Raw genomic sequence first — 23,480 nt, forward strand, 5'->3', positions numbered from 1 at the left:
TAAATGGGGGCCAGGCAGGAGTCCACCTCTAGGGGGAAGACTACCCCTGCCTGGCCTTTGCCATCCCTTTTATTGGGGTTCTGAGATACACCCATATCCTTTAGGCAGGAAATTCCAATAATAGACAATCAGCAAAAATTTACATATGATTAACAGGTGAAAGTTGCTTTAACTACCAATGTCTCAACTAAACAATGAGTGAATAGCTCCGACCATTCAGAGCGATAAGGTTGACCACCCTTCCGGATTCGCTTTTCACATTTAACTACCAATGTCTCAATGTTCGGTTTCTGGCATCTCCCCCCAATTCCTTCCTTTAAAAAATCTTGCATCTGCAGACCAAAAATAAACATATAAGAACAAAAAATGTTTGAGTCCCAATTTCAATGTCCAAAAGTTCTGAGTCCAAAGTTTCAATGTCCAAAAGTTCCTCAAGTGTACATGTCAGCAACGATATCTGGATGGTGGACAAATGGTGGTGATGCAAGTCTGACCGTCTCTGGTTTGGTCCTGGGCAACCTGCAGCGACGCACAGCTGCTGACTGCTAGCATGGTAAGGTGTCATCAGTGTCTTCCATCTCTGGACTGTTTCTCCTCTTGTCTTCATGGCTGGAGCATTCCTGTTAATTCCTCTCTGTTACAGGAATCCACATGGTCTTGGAGTTGTTTTCTGAAAATATGCAAACATATTCTCGACCAGAAGTTAATAAAGGAATCTTTTCTATAAATTTTTCTTGGGATCCTTATTATTTTTTGCCCAAACAATTTTCCTTTGGCTTATTTTGACACCATGTATATTTTTCATGGCTGTCTTGCTGTTAGCACTACAAATGAAAATTAGTTTTCAAAGCAAAAAACTTTCTAGATGTAATTTACTTACAGGATATTTTTTCTTACATGGTATTTTTCCACTATCCCCCTTTTTTATTTAATTTTTAGGAGGCTTTTGGAAAATTTTTATAATGCAGTCTTGATAACTTTAAATTTTTGCACAAAAATATGACTGCTTTAGGTTCATTGCATGTTAAGCAATTTTACCATGAAATGAACTACCAATAGAAATTTTGGTTAATACTTTAGGAACAGCTTTTTGTACAATTAAATTTTCTTGAATATTCACTTATTTCATTTTAGCCAATTTAAATTAATCTGAAAAATTGACTATTTTACTGTCAAAATTTAATACTCTAACAACAACCTTAGTTTACTCTGTAAATATTAATGGAAAGGATTATTTGCATCCTTGAGAAAGCCCTGAGCATTCCTGGGTTTAGGCTGGATTTAGATACAGGGCAGCTGCCGTCAGCCACATCTCTGTTGCCTGGGTCCTGATCTGAGCTGGGCCAAGTCTCTTTCCGTTAACTTGGTCTCTTTTCGATCTGAGCTGGTCCAAGTCTCTGTATGTTGCCTGGGTCCCGATCTGAGCTGGGCATGGGAAGAGCGAAGCAGCCATGGGGGCAGGAGACCTCCCTCAGAAGGGGCTAGAGTTCAGGCCCCTGCAATGTTGGGGGGGTGAGGATCTGTGCCCCACCTCTGTTGATTCCCAAGTTCTCTCCTGATGGCCCCTCTGTGACTGTGCCTGTCTTAGGTTGTTCTTCCCCTGAGGAATCTTACCCGTCTCTGGCTAACCAGCCATCCTCCGGGGCCAAGCAGGGTGATGTGAGGTTCAGTTCTGTCTCCTTGGTAGCCTATGCCCTTATGGCCTCCATGCCCAGCACCTGCCTTGGGATCCCCTCACCTGCTGGCGGGGCCCCGGCATTGATCACATATCTTGGGGAACCCAGGTTTCTTCTCCAGGGAGGGCCCAGCTCATGCCATTGTGCGAGAGACAGATCCATGGTACCAGCCACCATGAGGCTTCAACCTCAGCATGAACTGAAAACTCAGGCAACAGCTGTGGGCAATTGGATTGTGAGAAGAGGGTCCCTCTTGGCAAAAAGGGCAAGAAGGGTCAATATAGATTGCTCAAGTGCCTTCCCAGGGGGCCTTCCACACAGTGGAAGGGATTAAATCCTTTCATGTCCTTATTAAATTGCTGCCAAACATTAAAAAAATTAGATTTTTAAGTTTGTTTGGGATAATTGTACAATATGCTGTTGTAAAATATCAAAAATTATAATGACATTGTAGAATAATATCATGTAAGAATATTCTTTGCTCTAGGGATGGCAATTCAATTTCAAACAGGCTGTCAATTTCTTTTTGTATAGACAAGGTCTTAGTTACATTTTTTGCACCTCTCTTTAATTTTGATATTGTGTCATACAAAAGGGAACCTGGGTGGCAACACCTGTGTAATTATACTTCCTTGCCCCACTCATTTTCCTCCTGGATGACCAAGGTGTTTGGTATTATTGGTGACTACAGTTTGGGATGGGAATGGGGGGATGAGGACAAATATGTGATACCTTAATCAATAAAGAAATTTTTAAAAAAGACTGTTACCCATGCTACACCATGCTTCAAGACAAAATTTCATTTATTTGTAATTAGAAATAAATATTTCACAATATATAATTACATATTGTTTTTGTGATTAATCACTATGCTTTAATTATGTTCAATTTGTAACAATGAAAATACATCCTGCATATCAGATATTTACATTATGATTCATAACAGTAGCAAAATTACAGTTATGAAGTAGCAACAAAAATAATTTTGTGGTTGGGGGTCACCACAACATGAACTGTATTAAAGGGTCGAGGCATTAGGAAGGTAGAGAACCACTGTTCTAGACATTCTCCCTGCCATGTTCAGGTTACACTTACTTATCCTTGTTATAGTGAAATGTCCAGAGTAGGACATTAGTGAGTTGCCTGATACCTAGTAAAGTGATTATCATCCATAACCTAAAGGTCTCAGGCACCAAAGTTGCAAAAGCCTTGGCGAGTCCAGGTATCTCCTGACTATGGGAGGAGCCATGCTCTTCCCCAAGACAGAATAAAACCAATCAGGAGGCTGTAAGTTCATAATACAATTCATCTTTATTATTTGACTCAAGTGAGTATATTTACACATGAATTTTTCAGAATTTGTCATAGCAAGGGCTGTTTAGGGTACAAAAGTATTAATGCTCTTATAAATGGCCTAATTTTGAAGGTAAGCTGATACTTTCAAAAAACAAAGGCAGCTGATCCCATCCCAAAGCATCTATAAAGCAGTTAATATTGAAAACATCTGGTCCTACATCTATTGGGAGAAGATTCTATAGCTCCCATCTCATACAGCACCCCTATCATGGAGCTCTCAAATTTATCTCTTCAACCATGAGTGGAATATCATCACCATCTAGGAACTGAGAAGCAACCCGAAGTGCAGAGGCTGCGTGAGAATGAATCTGGACCATGAGCAGTGCACCCACCTCATAGGACCTTCCCCCTGACATGAGACACCATAAGCTCCTAAAGTGTTTGACCACTATTATGTGAGTTCTCTGAGTTTTATCTTCATTCCTAACCCTCAAGATAAAAAAAGAGAGAGAAAGGTGCAAAGGAGTTTTCAATAAACTCTTTAGAGAAAATCTACATTATTCTTAGAATTTAAAAATTTTGCAAGGTTTTCTAATTTTGAAAATTTTACTGGGATTCTGATTATTGTTCTAGTCTATTGCACTATGATGATTTAACAATACAGTCCTTTGAATACTCACAGAGGTGTGTTCATTTCCTCAGAGTAAAGAAAGAGGGGATGGCAGGGTCATTTGCATTTAGACTTGAAATGGAGAGGACACGAAGAAACAGCCACCATGTTAGGAAGGAATAGCTCAGGGGCCAGTAGGCTTGGCAGGCAGGGGGAAGCCCACAGGAGTACAGCTTCTCCTCTCTGGCATGCCCAGGACCCTCACACATCTGGACACCCTGATTCTTTATAACTCTATGTGTTATGGCCGCTGCTGGCCTTGTCCTTGTTCCTGGGTCTGACCTGACTGCAATCTACCTACACAGGTAAGGTGATTCTTGTGACTTGATTCTGACTTTTTCTCTACCTTATTTCTTCTTGCTCCTTTATAATCCCCTACTACCTGCCCCAACTGGACAATTTATTTACATACAAATAGGTAAAGCATCACATGGCAAAATACATTGACTTCTCAAGTCCTCAAAGTCATGAACCCACTTCCCACCTACCAGTCCTCCCATACCCCCCAACCTGAGCATGTTTCTAACTTAAAGAGACCCCAGGCATTTCAACCACCTATAAAAACTATCTTTTACTTTCTTTAGATTTTTTTTTTTAGATTTTGCTTTTCCTGGGCATATTTAGTTATTTTGTTGACGTGCCGTTTATGGTTACCTATCAGCTCATTGGCCATTTTCAAAAGATTTGTTACCTGGTCTTCCCTGGCTTGGCCAGTTTCTTTGTTATTAAAAGCACAAACTCGCTCCCGACACTTTTTAATTGTCTTCTTAAGAAACTTGTTTTCTGTGTTTTTGCAGTAATCTTTAATGTCCCCGTCCCCCAGGTCTTCCTTCCGAGTAAAAAGCACAATCATGTATTCCCTAACATGCTTTCCGAAGATGGTCTTTAGTGTCGCCATCACCTTTTTGTCTTCGTTGGTGACCCGTCCCAGCTGGAGCACCAGTACCAGAACCGTGTTGCCATCACTTCTAGGCATATACTGTTGGATCATCTTTAGCTGGGATGGGTCACTGGACAGCAGACAGAGCTCAGGAGTGTCCACAACAATAATGTCCTGATCAGCCCTTTTCCTTTTGCTTTTCTGGCACTTGGTGGTGACCGGCTGAGCTTGGAGTTGAGAGGGGAACTCTGAACACCCAAGGATGGTGTTCCCAGTGGCACTCTTCCCAACCCCGCTCTTTCCCACGAGGACAATGTTCAGGGTCTCTGTCAGAGGAAAGCAGGAGAGAGTTGAAACTCTGGGCTGATCTGAGTACGCCTTCCAAAACCACACATTACAGGGAAAAACACTTGGGAAGCATCAGGGCTGCCTTCCCAGAGCAGCTCCAGCCACAAGCATGGGAATGGCTTCCTCCAGAAAACTAGTGCACCCAGAAGCAGGAGTTGGATCACAGTCCCTGCCCAGTGTTCACCCACTGACATGCTGCCATTCTCATCTCTGAATATTCCCCCTTTTCTGGTACCTTCTTTGATATACTAGCACCATGTGAGTGCTTTGTTACTCTTCACCTCCTCACCTGGGTCCAGTCTACTCATCTCATCTCTGTCTTCTGTTACTGCTGTGACTATGTATTCCCACTGAAGACTAATGCTGACTGTAGCAAAGTCTTCTGGATGTATTTGAAAAATGATTCTATACAATTACTTTTCGTGAAAAAGCAACTACACATACCATCTGTGGGTTACCAGACGGAGCATGCTAGAAGTCACTTCTCATTACAACCACATTCAACTTAACTGTGTCTTTCATTGATGTCAAAAGGCACCTCATGGCTTTAACAATGAGTACCCACTAACACTGTTTTCTATGGTGTCAATGTGGAGAATATATTTCCCTACAGATGGAATTACAGGAATAATGTGATGCACATCACATTTCATCTTCCTGGGAGATTAAAATGTTAAACTTGGCTTCACTGAGCTTGGTCCTTAATGTTCCTCTCATTTTGCTACCAAAGGTAAGTACTGCAGCTAAAGTCTGGGCTAAAGCAAGGCCAGGAAAAATCTGAGTTTAAAATGACACTGAGTTGTATATTCATAAAATAGTATACAACTCATCATTTAATAAAAGACAAGAGTGAACTACTGATATGCAACATGGCTGGATCTCCAAAACATGCTAAGTGAAAGAAGCCAGATGCAAAACCACATACAATATGAGTACATTATATGAAGATCAAAAACATACAAGATTAACCCGTGCTAGTAAAAGTCTGAAGAGTGGTTTCCTTTGGTAAGCTCTTGTAAGGAGATGGAAATGAGCCATATCATTATCTAGATGATGGTCACATATGCGTAGATGTGTAAAAGTCATTGAGCTGTATACTTATTATTTGCACATCTTACTGTACTTAAATTAAATCTCAATAAATATCTGTAAAAACCTGCACCACACAACTGTCTCTCCACACATGCCCTGTTCCCACCACTTCTCCTGTGAAGCAAGGTCAACACCAAACCTATATGCTGAGCAAATGGCAGAGTCAGCAACTCTAGGGATATTCACTGAATCTCCGTCATTCAGGGTGCCATCCCTGTGGAATGTCACTCTGTGTCTGCACGGCAAGCTTGGGAGGGGAGTGATCATGGCATTTAAAGAAAGCAGCTGAAATGCAGTAACTCCACACCCTTTTATTTTGCCTTTGGAAAGTTACTGACATGTGCAGAGTTTAGGATACATCACTAATGGCAATCACTACATGGATACTGAGCTCCATCACTGAATTCTCCATAGTAGAAGGAGGTGTTTTCATCTAGGACCAGGAGGAAGAGGCCAAGTAGGCACAGCAAGCAAACCCAGTTTTGTAACATTTTAGAGAATGTCAGGTACACCCGCAAAGGGCCAAAGACCTTTGATGGTGCTACATCTACTCAACAGTGTTAAGAGTTCCCTAGAGACAGGTTGTAGTCATTGACCTGAGCAAGGTCTTCAGGATATATTTTTGTTTTGATTTATCTAGATAGTTTTCCCACTTCCCTTTGATGCACAACACATTTAAAGGAATTCAGATATGAGCTTAACATATTTTAAGGATATGCTTACCATTTTGAGTGTCCCTTTTCTGAGATGTAGTTTCTTTCTCACAGTCCTGGAAAATAAAGAGGGAAAATGATGTACCAGATCTAAAATCTCATCTTTTCACAAAGTAAAGAAATGGAGTCATAGTGTGTAATTCACAGTAATTTGATGAGTAGGCTGTGGTCAAATGAAGACCATGGTCATAGTCTTTGCTGGTCATTATAAACTTGTCCATAATGACAATCTTGAGACCCTACTGTTTCTGCTGCTTTAATACATTTCCAAGTGCATGATGGGTCTTGCTCTCACTCAGAGGAGCCCCACAGATGCCATCTACAAGGCATTGTTCCTGAAGCTCTAACTTCACTTCTCTACAGTTCCTAACAGTAATTCCAGAGGTTCTGCTATTCCTGGAGAAAATCCATAGGCTTCAGGAAACCTTCTGCGCTCCCTGGAAGAAGAAACGTGCCCAGTGATGCCTGTGATGTGCAGTTGAGAGACAAGGGGAAGTGAGGAGATTGGAAAGTAGGCTCCCCACATCTTGCCAATGCCCGATGTAGAGGTGACTCATCTACTAACATAAATACAGTAACACTTGGGACCTTCCCCATCCAGGTGGGCAAATGAAGATGATGACAGGATGGATAGCCACATACCTCACATTCCCTTTACCTGCCTGGTGAGCCTTATATTGACTCCCCAAATTTAAATTTAAAAGGGAATAAAAAATGTGAAAACATGATATACAATCTTGATTAATCTGCTACTTGTAGAAGCTTTCTATACTTTATTTTAACCTTGTCTTTGTTAAGTCTCCATGCCAGCCCAACTTCCCTGCTTTCTAACCTGGCCTTACCCAAAACCATTGAAATCATCAGTCATCTTTCTACTTGGGTTTCTCTCATTTCACTCCGGTTGTCAGACTTTCTTAATTTCCCACATCCCTGCTAAATTATTTCATGTTTTATTTTTAAATCCAAAGGATTGTTACCATGAAAATGTATATGATCTAAAATTAGTAATTTTAACATCTCTAAAACACGAGAAAACAAGTTGTTAACTCATATATCCTTCTGTGTTTTCCTATGTTTATACAAAGACACAGAAGCATATACAGACACATAGGAAGATTTATTAGACTTTCTATCCTGCAATCAGCTTAATAACATGTCTGTAAGTCTACACAAATAGATGTAATTTGTTTCACTTGCAACCATTTATGCTAATACAACCATTCCTTTATTGATACTGGCTATTTCTGGTTTTACTATTTCAAAATATGCAGTGATAAATGTCCTTGTCCATACATCTTTATATATACTTATATTTTTCTGTCTGTATATTAGAGTGGAAATTTTCATTCCATCTTTGGGTTATATTAAATCCTTGATGTCTCATTAACTTATTTAGAACTTATATATTTCTATAATTATAATAACAATAAAAATAATACCATCTAATAATTATGGAACATTAATCCAGTTTCAAGTATTTACAGATTACTTTGTGAGCAAGTCACTTAATCCTTACAACAATCCCTGAGATACATATTATTATCTCCATTTTACGGAAGATGAAACTAAATCCTGTTCTCATGAAGTTTGTGGGTAGGCAACCATCACAAATACATCTGTAGCAATCACTTGATGTGATTGTGGCCATGTTTGGAGCGCCAATAGGGCTGAGGGGCTGAGGGGCTGAGGGGCTGAGGGAGTTCGTTCCAAGGGACAATCAGGAGGATTCCTTAAAGAAGTGAGTTTAAGCTTAAGGTGATGGACCTGGTATTAGGTGGAATGGGAAAGGAGAAGTGTCAGGAAAGAGAACTTTGAAAATTTAAAGCTCTAGAGTGGACATGAGTATAACTCAAGAACTAAAGGAGAGGCTGGTGAGACCAGTATGTAGAAAGAAGGTAGAGGATCAGAACAGGTCATGGATTCTGAACTTGACCTGAAGATCAGCAGGAAGTTACTAGAACATTTTAAATAAGAGAGTACAATGTCCAGGTTACATTGCATAAACTCATCCTGTACCCTTTCCCCTCTCTGCTGATAGCACTGTTCCTTGTAGCCATCAAAGAAGAGGGAGAGAGCTCAGGCCTAGAGATAAGAGAGCAAGTGAATTTAAAATTCTTGAGCATCAGTGTCCTCATCTGTAGAACATCTGTGCATAAAGTTGTTATGAAGACTAAATCAGTTTATATATGTGCCTTGAATTTAGTAGGTTTTCAATAAGTACTGACTTTCCTTTCATGACCATCATGTTGAGTTTAATACACACCAGATCCAAGAAGATTCACTGACACAAAGGCACCTGTGCTGAATTTTTGCTTGTCTTATATTCTATAGCACTTATATTTACAGAGTTCCCTATACCAATATTCACTTAGTTACACTGAATCAATAATTGTTTTGTTTCTTACGCGTAAGTTAAAGTATAAGCTCCTCAGAGGTAAAAGCTTGCATTCCTTAGTTATGAATACATTCTTCATTCATGTTAAAAATTTAAATAAAATGTCACTCTGGCTGTTGTGTGTGAAATAGATAGAAGTGTAAGGCCCAATAATTATTGAGGGGAAAGTTGTTAGTAGATTATTTGTAAAATAGTTCAGGCAAGAGAAGAGGCTGTCTTGGACCAGATGGTGGTCGTTGAGGTGCGAGAAGCAGGTGGTTCCAGGTGCATGATCACACAGACTTGAGGATTTCTTGGATACCAGATGCTAGCTTTGGTATCAAAGTGGACTTCTGGGTTTGAGTTTGAAAAGCGTGGTGAGAAGCACAATCATTTACCAAGTTCAGAGGAAAACAGAAGTCTTACTGATTTAAGAGGGAAAACCAGATGTTTGGACATGTTAAGTCTGGGATCCTATAAGTGAGCCCAGTGAAGATATCAAGTAGCAATTGAAACTCAGAGGAGAGACCTTAACTAGTGCTACTCATTTGGAAACTGTTAGCAATAGACAGAACTCAAAACTGTAAAATGTGAAAACACCTGAGGGAGAGTGTAGAGAGTTGAGGAGAGGCTAGAACCACACCCTGCAGATGCCAACTTCCAGAGCTCTTCACAACAGGTTCAGCAACCACCAGGGTGGCCAGAAAGGTGTTGTGGGTTTGGATGCAAGAAGAGAATAGTTTTATTGAAGCAAATAAGTCTAATAAGTCATTTGTGTACAAAACTATGAAGGGTAAAACCAGACAAGGATGTAAATTTATCCATTAACTTACCAATGAAGTCCAAATGATAATATTCAAAGTAATCTACCCACCTAGTGCCTCATCTTTTCATATTATGGATAAATATACTCTTAAACAAAGCATAAGAACCTTTTCACTTGACTGTGCCCATCTTCATCCCACTCGTCTACACAACACAGAGATCCTTGGAGACCTTAACAGGAATTCTCACCTGGAATCCATTGCCTTTATTTCTGAAATTTACAGGGCAGGGCCTTCTGTTCTCTTCCACCAAATGTTTGACCATGCTGAGGAGCTTCCTCACCTGGATATCCTGCTCAGCCTTACCTGCCTTATTGTTGAAAAGACAGTATCGTCTTCCATAGTTGTTAACCAACTTTTCAAGTGATGTGTCATGTTGAAGGTAATCTTCCATGGAATGATCCCCCAATTCATCCTTCCTAGTGAATATGATAATGGTGTACCTCTTGGCTTCCTCTCCAAATACCTCCTTTATGCCATTTTTGCCTCTCTATCCTTCTCATTAAAGTGGCCAATGGGGATCACCAGAAGCAGGACATGCAGGCTCAGGGCAGAGAGCTCCAAGCAGTGTTCAATGTTGGGTTGCATGTCTTTGGCACAAGGTGTTGAGGAGAAAAGGACTGGGGTGTCAATGACCATGACCTTCTCCCCTACCATGGCCCCACTTTCTCTCTGACACATTTTAGTCACCATATTCTCACTGAATCTGGACAGGAACACATCTTTGCCCAGAATATTATTTCCTGTAGCACTTTTTCCTGCGCCAGGCTTTCCTAAGAGGAGAAGCCTCAGACATACCTGACACTCCAGACCTGGAGAGCAGCCCTGCTTCACAGCATCCTCCTGACATAACTTCCCACTGGTCCTGTTGGGACAAAGAGAAACACATCAAGGCTCAACTCACACACAGAGTGAACAGAGAAACAGCAAGAAAGAGTGTTCCTTTTTAACTCAATCCCCCTCCCCCACTCAAGAATTTAGGCTACTGAAGTACTAGACTTGGACTAGACTAGAAGAAGGAATCGTGTTTGCCAGGATCTTCTCTTCATGGTTTGTGAAATAAGCCCATGCTGACAAAATGCCAACACTGTGGATTGGCTAAAATAACAAGCCCTTTCTTTACCTACATTACCCACTCACATGCTGGGAGATACCTAAATATTCTCTATGACAGACAGAATAATGTTCACCCACCAGGTGCCCATGTATGAATCCCAGAATCTGTGACTGTGATGCCTTGAGTGGTACAAGGGACTTTACTAATGATATTGGGATCTTCAGGTGCAGAGAGAATCTTGGATAATTCAAGATATTTTAAGAGGCCCTTATAAGAGGGAAGCAGATAAGTGAAATAGGTTAAAGGATTTAGAAGTAAAAATTAGTCACAGCCCATGGGCACAGACAATAAACAGGTGAAGGCCTGGGATGTGGAGGGCGATGGATGGAGTGGGGAAAAGGAGGAAAAATTGGGGACATCTGTTATACTCTCTACAATAAAGTAATTTTAAAAAGAGGGAGGCAGGAAAGTCAGAGTGAGAAAAGGAAGATGTGAGAATAGAACTAGGAGGGGCCAGAGAGTGAGAGACTTGAAAATGCTACTATGTTAGCTTTGATGATGAAGGCAGACTCTACAAGCTGGAAAAGGCCAAGAAATGGAATCTCCCATAGAGCCTCCAGAAGAATCACACTCCTTCCCAATGCATTGATTTTAGGACTCCTGACCCTTCAAACTAGAACTTTAAAATAACAAATGTGTGTGGGGTTTAATGACTGAGTTTGTGGCAATGTATTACAGCAGCATCAGAAAAGAAATACACAGTCTCACAGTCAACCTTCCAAAATAGGGGTGTCCGTGTGACCCATATTTAGTTCATGACAGTTGGGGAACATTTGGGAATTCTTAAAATTCTGTGTGTTCTTTTATTATTATTATTGATTGATTGAATCTATAAAGAGAGAGGAACCTGGCTGGTGTGTCTCAGTGCTTAAATGTCGACCTTTGTACTAGGAAGTTATGGTTGAAATACAGGTCAGGGCAATTATCCAGGATGTGGCTCCACCCACAGAAGGAGGCATGCAGAAAGTAGCAAATTAATGATTACCTCTCATCATCGATGTTTCTATCTTTCTCTCCTTTTCCCTTCCTCTCTGAAATCAATATAATTTATTTTCAAAAAAGGAAGAAAAAGAGAAAGAAAGATCAATTTTTTGTTCCACTTACTTAGGTATACTAGTGTATTGGTTGCTTCTGTATGTGTCCTTATGGGAGATCAAACCCACAACCTTGGAGTATGGGAATAGTACTCTAACCAACTGAGCTACCTGGCCAGGGCTGAAAATACTATTGTTTTCTTGATCTCGGGGGCAGAGAGCTCCTATTGTCACCCTTAAACCCTTCTTTTTGCATAAAATTTAAATGTGATGTCTGGAATTGGAGCTGCCTCATGGGATAATAAAGTAATAAATAAGAAGACAAGACAGAGAGACAAAATGACAGCATAATAGGCAGATGTGTCCTGAGCCTCGTCTTGAACCAGATAGAAGGAGCAACTAAATTGAATAACATCCACCCCGAATTGGTGAAATAGACACAGATGATGAGACAATTCACAGCCAGGAGGAGCAGAGGATGCCTGGAGAATGGTAAACTCGGGATCTGGGCTGGAGAGAATTGTGAGACCTCCAAGCCCAGAGGCTCAGAAGGAAGCAGCACAGCACCAAGGCCGCATCCCTTGGGACAGGCATAACATCTGAATGTGGAAAGGAAATCCACAGGGCTGCTGGCAGCAAGGGATTTTAGATCTAAACTCACAGCAATGAGAAGCTGAGCCCAGAGGAGGCAGCCTGAACAACTGACCAAGCCGCATTGTGCTGAAGGGAGAGGAGCTTGCAGTGGCACAGCTCTTTCCCCTCTTTCTGGTATTTGCTTTTATCCCCTAACCCAATTCATAGGACCTTTTGAATACAAACACTTACCTGTGGCTAAGGTGTAGGTAGAAGTGGGGACTTGTGTAGACTGGGGAGAGGTTGGGGAGAGAAGGGGGTCAGGAAAAGGTGGCCAGGGGTCTGGCACTGAGACATACCTGACACACCAGACCTAAGCAGCCATTTTTTACTGAAGAGATAGCCCCTCCCTGCAGTTACCAAACAATCAATACATCCACACCCAGACTACACCCTGAGTGACAAAGGATAAAAAACAAACAAACAAAAAACTGAATTGTCTCTGAGGTCCCCCAGGGAATGGCCTGAAGAGAAGCTTTTCAGTCCTGGAAAGCCATATGGAAACCTCCCCAACTATAGCCCTGTCAGTAAGAGCTGCTTGAGAGATTTAGATTGACAGTGGGTAGACAGGTTAAGTGGGAAGATTGGTCCCATCAGCTGGTAGTCAAAGCTGTGGAGAGAGATACAAACAGAGGAGCGGTGGACCACTTGGAATTTCAACAATCTAACAGGAAACTGAGAAGTCACAGACAGTACAGAACAGTGGGATCTTAAACCAGCCCCCATGTGGCACTAAAACTCGGCAGAAATTAATGACACTTCACTTTTTCATTTTTGTTATTTACTTTATTTTAATTATTTTGTTATTTCTTTTTTCTTTATTTTCCTTTTTTCACATTATTTTTCATCATTCTATTTTTATTTATTTCTGTTTTATTTTATCCTATTTTTAAATTCATTTTTTAATTTAAAATTTTTATTTTTTTCTTTTCTTTCTCTCTCTCTTCTTACACACTCATTCTCTTTCTACTTCCTCTATACTGAACTGAAGTCCTCCCCATATTTATCCAATTCCTTAGCTTTACTTTCTGTATATAAGCTCGACCTCTACAGATTCTGCCCCAACCCTCTTTGCTGGGTGTTTGGTGTTTGCATTTGTTTTGGTTTATCATGATGTTTTCATTTTTCTTCTTTTTCTTTCTTCTCTTACCACTTTTTCTCTCTTTGATATCATTTGTGCTCTCTTTTCTCTCCCCTAATTCTCTTTTCTCAGGTGGTCACTTATAATGGGGTTATGGGTGTCATGAGTACATTCTTGTTATTGTTTCCTTTGTGTTATGCTTTGTCGAGTTCCATTTTGTCCTGTTTGGTCAACGTGGTAGAGAGCGAGCAGCAGCATGAGCTACCCACCCCCATCCAAGGAGCAGCAGTCCTGTGAGCAGCCTACCCCCATCCGAGAAGTAACAGCAGTGCACAGCCTGCCCCCATCCGATGAACAGCAGCCTTGTGAGCAGCCTAAACCCATCCAATGAGCAACAGTCATGAAAGCAATCCGCCTCCACCAGCCAGAGGAGCCACCATTACTGTGAGCAGCCATGTGAGCAGTGCACAAGAGAGAAGCTACCGCCAACTGAGGAGCAGCCACTGCATCAATCGCCCAAGAAGAAGCTGCCACCTGAGGAGCCACTGCTGCCTGAGAAGCAGCCCCTGCACGACTCGACACCTAGGTCCTTTGGTGAGAGCAAAAATGGGGATACAGAGAAACCTTCAAAGAAAAGAAAAGGAAGAATCTCCAGAAAAAGAACTAAGTTAAACAGAGTCATGCAATATGTCAGGAAAAGAATTCAGAATAAGGGTCATACAGTTCATAAACAGGATGGAGGAAAAACAATCAACAACTTATGTAAGAATCAAGAAGAAATTAAAGAGTGATATAGTTGCAATAAAACAACACTATAGAAAATTTTAACAATAGATTAGGAGAAGTGGAGGATGGAATTAGTGAATTATAAGACTGGGAAGCAAAAACACTCCCAAAATGAACTGCGATTGGAGGAAAAAAAATAAAGACAGGAGGGGAGCCTAATGGAGCTTTGGGACAACATGAAATAAAGCAACATACAAATAATAGGGGTGACACAACAACAGGAAGAGGAAAAAGGGTTAGAAAACCTATTTGAAGAAATAATGTGAGAAAAATTCCCTGATGTGGGAAAGAAAAAAGTCACAAAAGCACAGAGTGTCAAACAAGATGAACCCAAAAAGACCCACACCAAGACACATCATAATTACAATGGCAAACATTCAGGACAAAGAGAGAATCTTAAAGGCTATAATAGAGAGACAGAAAATTACATACAAGGGAACTCCCATTAGATTATCAAATGATTTCTCAACAAAACACATCAGGCCAGAAAAGAATGGAAGGAAGTATACAAAGTGATGCAAAGCAAGGGACTGAATCCAAGAATACTCTATTCAGCAAGGCTATCATTGAAAATTAAAGTGCAAATAAGGAGTTTCACAGACAAAAAAAAAAAAAAAAAAAAACAAGCTAAGGGAGTTTATCACCACCAAGCCAGCAATGCAAGAATTGCTAAAGGGACTGGTGTAAAAATAAGAAATAGAAAAGGAAGAAGGAAGACAGGCACAAAAAATAAAAATGGCTACAAACAATTTCCTTTCAATAATAAGTTTAAACATAATGGACTAAATGCTCCAATCAAAAGACATCAAATGGCTGAATGGATAATAAAACATGACCCAATGTATGTTATTTATAAGATACCTATCTCAGACTAGGGACTCACACAAACTGAATGTGAAGGGATGGAAAAATATATTCCAGGCAAATGAAAAAAAAAAATGAGGTAGCAATACTTACCTCTGACAAAATAGAACTCAAAGTCAAGGCCATAACAAGAGATAAGGAAGACCACTTCATAATACCAAAAGGATTGATACAACAAGAGTATATAATCCTGGTAAACATATATGAACCAAATACAGGAGCACCCACACATATAAACAAACCTCCTGGAAGAGAGGACAACAATACAATCATAGTAGGGGACTTTAATATACCACTTACATCACTGGATAGATCCTCTAGACAAGGCGTCCTCAAACTACGGCCCGCGGGCCACATGTGGGTGTTTTTGCCGTTTTTTTTTTACTTCAAAATAAGATATGTGCAGTGTGCATAGGAATTTGTTCATAGTTTTTTTTAAACTATAGTCTGGCCCTCCAACAGTCTGAGGGACAGTGAACTGGCCCCCTGTTTAAAAAGTTTGAGGACCCCTGCTCTAGACAAAAAAACAAAGAAAGATCAGATGGACTTAATTGACATTTTCAGAACATTTCATCCCCCAAACCATGAATATACCATCTTCTCAAGTACACATCAGATAGTTTCAAAGATAGACCACATATTTGGTTACAAGCAAAGTCTCTCCAAATTCAAGAAGATTGAAATCATATCAAGCATATTCTCAGATAACAATGGCATAATATTAGAAATAAACTACAATGAAAACAATAAAAAAAAATCAAACACCTGGAAGCTGAATAGCATGCTATTAAAGAATAATTGGTTTAGCAATGAGATCAAAGAAGAAATTTAAAAGATCCTGGTAGCAAATGACAATGGAAACACAACAATCCAAAATCTATGGGACACAGTGAAGGCAGTCTTGGGACGGAAGTTTATAGCTCTACAGGCCTACTTCAGAAAAACAAGAAAAATGGTAATAAATCATATAACTCTACAACTAAAAGAATTAGAAAGAGAGCAACAAGAAAAGCCAAGAGTGAGCAGAAGGAAGGAGATAATAAATATCAAAGCAGAAATAAATGAGATAGAGACAAAAAAAAAATACAAAAGGTCACAAAAAAATACAAAAGATCAATGAAACCAACAGATGGTTCTTTTTGTTTGTTTGTTTTGGTTTTTTAAGAGATGGTTCTTTGAAAGGATAAACAAGATTGATGAACCTTTAGCCAGGCTCATCACGAAGCAAAGTGAGAGGACCCAAATAAACAAAATCAGAAATGAAAGATGTGAAATAAAAATGACCCCACAGAAATACAAAGGGTTATTAAAAAATACCATGAACAACTCTATTCCAACAAACTAGACAACCTAGATGAAAGAGATATATTCATAGAAAAATACAATCTCCCAAAACTCAATCAGGAAGAATCTAAAAACCTCAATAGCCAGATAACTATGGAGGAAATTGAAGAAGTCATCAAAAAGCTTCCAGCAAACTAAAGCCCAGGGCCAGGCGGCTTCACAGGTGAGTTTTACCAAACATTCAAAGGAGAACTGAAACCTATCCTCCTCAGACTATTCCAGAAAATTCAAGAGGAAGGAACACTCTCAAGCACATTATATGAAGCCAGCATTACCCTAATACCAAAGCCAGATAAAGTCAGCACAGAGAAAGAGAATTACAAGCCAATATCCCTCATGAACATAGATGCCAAAATCCTCAACAAAATTCTAGCAAATCAGATCCAACAGTACATCAGAAAGATCATACACCATGACCAAGTAGGATTTATCCCAGGGATGTAAGGATGGTACAGTATCTGCAAATCAATAAACATGATACATCACATAAACAAAATGAAAGATGGAAATCACATAGTCATATCAATTGATGCAAAAAGGCATTTGACAAAATCCAAGACCCTTTCTAGTTAAAAAACCTCAGCAAAGTGGGAATAGAGTGATCATACCTCTGCATAATAAAAGCCTTATATGTCAAACCTACAGCCAACATCATACTCAATGGGCAAAAACTAAAACCATTTCACCTAAGGACAGGAATAAGACAGGGATGCCCACTTTCACCACTCCTGTTCATCAGTACTGGAAGTGCTAGCCATAGAAATTAGACAAGAAGAAGAAATAAAAGGTATCCAAATTGGAAAAGAAGATGTAAAACTGTCATTATTTGCAGATGACATGATATGGTACATAGAAAACCCTAAAGACTCCATAAAAAATTATTAGACTTAATAAATGAATTCGGCAATGTAGCAGGATACAAAATTAATGCCAAGAAATCTATGGTATTTTTATATACTAATATTGAACTTAGAGAAAGAGAGATTTTAAAAAATAATCCCACTTACAAATGCACCAAAAAAATTGAGATACCTAGGAATAAAATTAACTAAGGAGGTAAAAAACATGTACTTGGAAAACTACAGGATACTGAAAAAAAGAGATAGAGGAAGACATAAACAGATGGAAGAAGATACTGTGTTCATAGGTTGGTCGAATCAACATCATTAAAATGTCCATACTACACAAAGAAATCTATAGATTTAATGCAATTCTCATTAAAATACCAAGGTCATATTTCACAGACCTAGAATGAACTCTTAAAAAATTCATCTGGAATAAAAAAAGAACCCGAATAGCTACAGCAATCCTGAGAAAGAAGAACAAAGTATCATATATCAGATATCACACTGTATTACAAAAAAGCCTGGTACTGGTACAATAACAGACATATAGACCAATGGAATAGAATAGAGAACCCAGAAATTGAATCAAACTACTATGATCAACTAATATTTGACAGAGGAGGCAAGAACATACAATGGAGTGAAGACAGTCTCTTTAATACATGGTGTTGGGAAAACTGGACAGATACATGTAAAAAAAATGAAACTAAACCACCAAATTACACTATACACAAAAATAAACTCAAAATGAATAAAGGACTTAACATAAGATGGGAAACCATAAAAATCTTAGAGAAATCCAGCAAAATATCAGACAAATGGCAAAACAATAGCTTCACTGATTCAGCTCCTAGGGCATTGGAAACTAAAGAGAAAATAAACAAATGGGACTACATCAAAATAAAAAGCTTCTGCACAGCAAAAGAAACCATCAACAACAAGAAAGCCCACTGCATGGAAGAGATAATATTGCAAATATTATCTCTGATAAGGGTTTAATCTCCAACATTTACAGGGAACTCATACAACTTAACAAAAGGAAGACAAACAATCCAATCAAAAAATGGGCAATGGATGTAAATAGATACTTTTTGAAAGAAGACAGAAGGAAGGCCAAAAGACATATGAAAACATGCTCTATGTCACTAATCACCTAAATGACAATGAGGTACCATCTCATACCTGTCAGAATGGCTATCATCAACAAAGCAACAAATGACAAGTGCTGGTGAGGATGCAGAGAAAAAGGAACACTCATGCAATGCTGGTGGGAATGCAGACTGGTGCTGCCACTGTGGAGAACAGTATGAAGTTTCCTCAAAAAACAAATAATGTTTTTTGTTTTTGACCCAGTGATCCCACTGCATTTGACCCAGTGATCCCACTTCATTTGACCCAGTGATCCCACTTCTAGGAATATATTCCAAGAAACTAGAAATACCTCTCATCCTATCTAATAAAGAGGGAATATGCTAATTGACCCTCATGTGGCACCCACAGCCAATAAGGAGCAAATATGCTAATTAACTGCCCTGCCCTCAAAGATGACGGTGCCCACATCCAATAAGGAGGGAATATGCTAACTGCTGCCCCGCCCTCAAAGATGGTGGTGCACACAGCCAATAAGGCAGAAATATGCTAATTGCCTGCCACGCCCTCAAAGATAGGGGTGCCCACAGCCACAAGATTGCAGTGCTCAGTCCCTTCAGTTCCCCCTGACATCTGAGGCACAGGCAAGCCTCAGATGTCAGTTGCCCAGTCTCCCGGGGCAGGCCTAAGGTGTAGGCAAGCCTCAGATGGCAGCTGCCCAGCTGCCTAGGGCTGGCCCGAGGTGCAGGGAAGCCTTGGATGGCAGCTGCCCAGCCGCCCAGGACCGGCCCAAAGCACAGACAAGCCTCAGATGGCGGCTTCTCAGTCAATGTCCCAGGTGCAGGCAAGCCTCAGATGGCAGCTGCCCAGCTGCCCAGGGCCACCCTAGGCTCAGGTAACCAGGGCTGGCTGAGGCTTGCACTGCCAGCAGTGGCAGCAGCAGAGGTGTGATGGGGGTGTTGCCTCCCCCTGATCACTGGGTCGCCTCCCACCCCTGAGGGTTCCCAGACTATGAGAGGGGGCAGGCCAGGCTGAGGGATGCCCCCTCTAGTCCATAAATTTTCATGCACCAGGTCTCTAGTAAAGGATATATGTACCCCTATGTTCATAGCAGCACAATTCACCATAGCTAAGATTTGGAAACAGCCTAAGTGCCCATCAGCAGATGAGTGAATTAAAAAACTGTGGTACATCTACACAATGGAATACTACACTACTGTATAAAGGAAGGGACTCCTACAATTTGCAACAGTATGGATGGACCTGGAGAGCATTATGCTAAGTGAAATAAGCAGGTCAGAGAAATATAAATATCACATGATCTCACTCATTTATGGACTATAATGAACAACATAAACCGATGAACAAAAACATATCCAGAGTCAGAGAGGCATTGATCAGACAGTCAAACCTCAGAGGGAAAGTAGGGGAGGGGAGGGGTAACGTGGAGAGATCAACCAAAGGATTTGTATGCATGCATATAAGCATAACCAATGGACACAGACACTAGGGGGGTGAGGGCATGAGCAGGGGGTAGTGGGGGAAGAAGGGATAAGGACACATATATAATACCTTAATCAATAAAGAAAAAAAAAAGAAGTCAAGTCAACATGCACCATTCAAGTCAAAGGAAGGCAGAATAATAAGCTAAGAGGATTCCACTGAGCTGCCAGATCTCTCTGCAATCACCTTTTTTGTTAAGTAAACACTTAATATTCTTACAATTTAAGCTGTTGCTACACCAAGTGTGATTCACAGATTAGCAGTATTGCCACCAATTGGGACCCCATGAGAAATGCAGTATCTCAGGCCCTGTCCAAGACCAGCTGAATCACAATCTTTAATTTAACAACTTCCAGGTGGTTCCCATGATCATGCAAGTTTAAAAAGCATCTTTAGTTAAAAATTAGCATGCCTGAGTCAGAATCTATATAAAGAGCCACGTTTCCCAGCACAGTCTACTGAACAGTCAGTCCATCAGATATCAGGTGCCCCTATCTCTCTGAGTCTGTTCCCAGACTCCCTGTTGTGTCCATTGTCTCAGTCTATCCCTGAACCACAGTGTCTTCATTACTAAAACCAGTATGACTTACTGAGTATAACTTGAATATAGATCTTAGTTACCTGATCAGGCAGGTCTCAACACCTTTCTATTTTTCAAATGTGTCTTTATTCTTGGCCTTTTGAACTTCTACATGGCTTTTAAAATCAGTTGTTATTTTTTTTATAAAGTCCTGTTGATATTTTAAATGCCAGTAATTGAATTCTTAGCTTAGTTCAAAAGAACTAATATCTTCATAATGTCGTCATTATCTTCATTGTTCTTCTTGAATATGTTTTTAAAATATGTTCTAACTTCAACTGTGGTTTCTTTTTGGTCCATAAATTAAGAAAAGTGACTATTAAGTTTAAAACTGTACATGCTCAACAAATGGTGTTAATAAATGGAGTTAGCATGAGTGGGGGTGAGGAAAGAAAGATAATGAGTTTTTACAAGTGCAGAGGGAGGCTGAAGTTCTGTCACCTTGACTAATAAAAGAGAAGTAACTGTATCCTAAGCTAGTGAAGTGGTACTATTTTCCTGCATCTATAATAATAAAAGTGTAATATGCTAATTAGACTGGACAGCTGAACGACCTTCTGGACTTTATTGCGGATGTCTTTCTAGACAAAGCCACTGGGGCGGGGGCTGAGGAAGAGGTGGATAGGGGTGATCAGGCAGGCAGGCAGAGACAGTTAGGGATGATTAGGCAGGCAAGCAGGCAGGCAGAGTGGTTAGAGGTGATCAGGCAGGCAAGCAGGTAAGTGGTTAGGAGCCAGCAGTCCTGGATTTCGAGAAGGATGTCTGACTGCAGCAGTTGGACATCCCCTGAAGGGTCCCAGATTGCAAGAGGGTGCAGGCTTGGCTGAGGGACCCCCCCCACCCCCATGCATGAATTTCGTGCACTGGGCCTCAAGTTAAATATAAAACAGACACCAGTGGGTAAATAAGCAGAGACTTCCAGCAGGTCTGGAGGAGGAATGAATTTCTTCCCCATGTGAGCACCACTGATTTCCAGTATAGTGGACTAAATGATGCTGCTGAACTCTTTCCAGGCCAGGACACCAGATTGAATCAGGATTTTTCTCTCTCTTTCTCCCTCTAGTCTTTCTCCATATATACAATTTCCCAACCCATACCATTTCCACCCAGGCATGTAGAAAATATTTTTAAAGAGAAGAGGAAACCAAAACTCCCTCCTCCCTCACTCTTTCCTTTAAAACCCACAGTTCCCTCTAATCATCTCCCAGGCCCTCTGGAGACTCCAGCAGAGCAATAGAGAGAAACAGATAGGAAGCTTTCCTTCAGACCTCCAGTGTCACGACACAGCCCGAGGCAGGCATGGCTTCAGGCATCCACACAAAGCTTCCAGGCAGTTAAAACCCACTAAAAAGGGGTCAGGAAGCTTCCAGAGCTTCCCTCATGGGGTAGGGGAGGACTCATTCCAGCCCACAGGCCAGTCATGGGGAAGAAGTGAAAACATTCTTGGGTGAGAGCCCAGGTGGCTTAAATATAGGTGACATCAGAAATATTATGTCTGCAAACATTGACCACCCTCAGTGTTCAGGTCCTGAAATCTTAAGTGTGCAAAGGTTCAGAAATGTTCGAAAAGTGAATGTGGGGAATCAGGTTCCAAACTATCAGCTTCACAGAGGGGCAGGGCATGGAGGCTGCTGGAGATACAATCCCAAAGTCAGGAGATTCCTCAAGAGTGGACCCCATTCTCTTTCTTTTTCCTCCCATTCCCACCAGTCCTTCATCCCAGTCTTAGGGGGAGCATCCCATCCCAAAGCCTCTTCTGGGAACTTGGGAGACTCAACCCCTTTCCCCCCACACCACCTTGTGGCTGGGCAGACCAGTGCTGAATAAGGAGGAACCATCCCAGAGGCCCTGAGATCACACCCTCCCGGTGGCTCCTGTTCCCTCTCTTGCAGGTGTCGGCACATATATGCACAAACATACCTTGGTCCTGTCTCCTGGCCTGTCACAGTCTCAGAAACTCCACCTCGGGGCTGCTCCATTGCTCTGTGGGTGGAAGCAGCTCCTAGTCCCTCTCAGGCAAACAGAATCCAAAGGGGGTTGTGGGAGGAGGGATCCGACTGAGGAAAGCAGGGCAGGACTAGCTCTGCAGGATATGAGTCTTTCAGACAAACAGTGTTTCCCAGGAGGCAGAGGTTTCTAGACACGGGTTTCACAGCCTCAGAAACACAAATGCAGACACAGGGGAAGTTCAGAATTAGTGGCAGGTCACAGGGTGCCACGTCAGAGGCAGGCGGGGTCAGGGAGGGACAGGCACACGCCTCCCAGTGTGCAGCTGCAGAATGGAAGGCTGGTGGACAAAGGAGAGGGTCTGGGGCTCCTGCACCAGGCAGAGCTGCAGAGGGTCCCTAGAGAAGGTTCATGGTGCTCAGGGCCCAACAGGCTGTGTGGGTGGCTTCTTGCTGCTGGGGATAGAAATCACTGAAGCATGAAAGAAGCTTCCCGGCTTCTGTCCACCCTGAAGCAGCCTTTTCAGTGTCCTGTAACAATCCCTCTCCTCCTTTTCCAGGAAGATGTCCCTAGAATCCCCAGCCTGAGTAACCCTGGCCTTCAGAGTAATGCTGCTTCCCAGGCAAATAATTCTTTCCAGGGGCTAGTCGAACACTTCAAATGCTAGAACATCCATGTTTTCAAATAGCTCAAGACTCCTTTGGTGAGAGGTAATAGTTCACATGACAGAAAGGAATTGAATAGGGAACAAGACTTTTTCAAGTTTTGTTTTATTATGGTAAAA

General features: G+C 41.1%; 2 protein-coding genes across 2 annotated transcripts; both read right to left on the bottom strand.

Annotated features, from left to right (window-relative positions):
- Positions 1 to 2,781: 2,781 nt before the first annotated feature.
- Positions 2,782 to 22,880, bottom strand: LOC307108351 (GTPase IMAP family member 8-like). Its single transcript, XM_079786256.1, has 4 exons — positions 22,670 to 22,880; positions 10,672 to 10,738; positions 6,686 to 6,731; positions 2,782 to 4,848 (listed from the first exon to the last, which is right to left on the bottom strand). Exons 1-4 carry the CDS (start codon positions 22,726 to 22,728, stop codon positions 4,223 to 4,225), a joined length of 798 nt encoding a protein of 265 aa, XP_079642382.1. The 5' UTR covers positions 22,729 to 22,880; the 3' UTR covers positions 2,782 to 4,222.
- Positions 10,019 to 10,662, bottom strand: LOC307108625 (GTPase IMAP family member 8-like; the record flags this gene model as incomplete). The annotated part of the gene is given in 2 exon segments (XM_079786759.1): positions 10,019 to 10,356; positions 10,359 to 10,662. Coding segments are annotated over 2 exon segments (642 nt in total), but the record flags the coding sequence as incomplete, so codon positions are not given.
- Positions 22,881 to 23,480: the final 600 nt, after the last annotated feature.

This window comes from Cnephaeus nilssonii, assembly GCF_951640355.1.
Source record: "Cnephaeus nilssonii genome assembly, chromosome: 12".
Lineage (NCBI taxonomy): Eukaryota > Metazoa > Chordata > Mammalia > Chiroptera > Vespertilionidae > Cnephaeus > Cnephaeus nilssonii.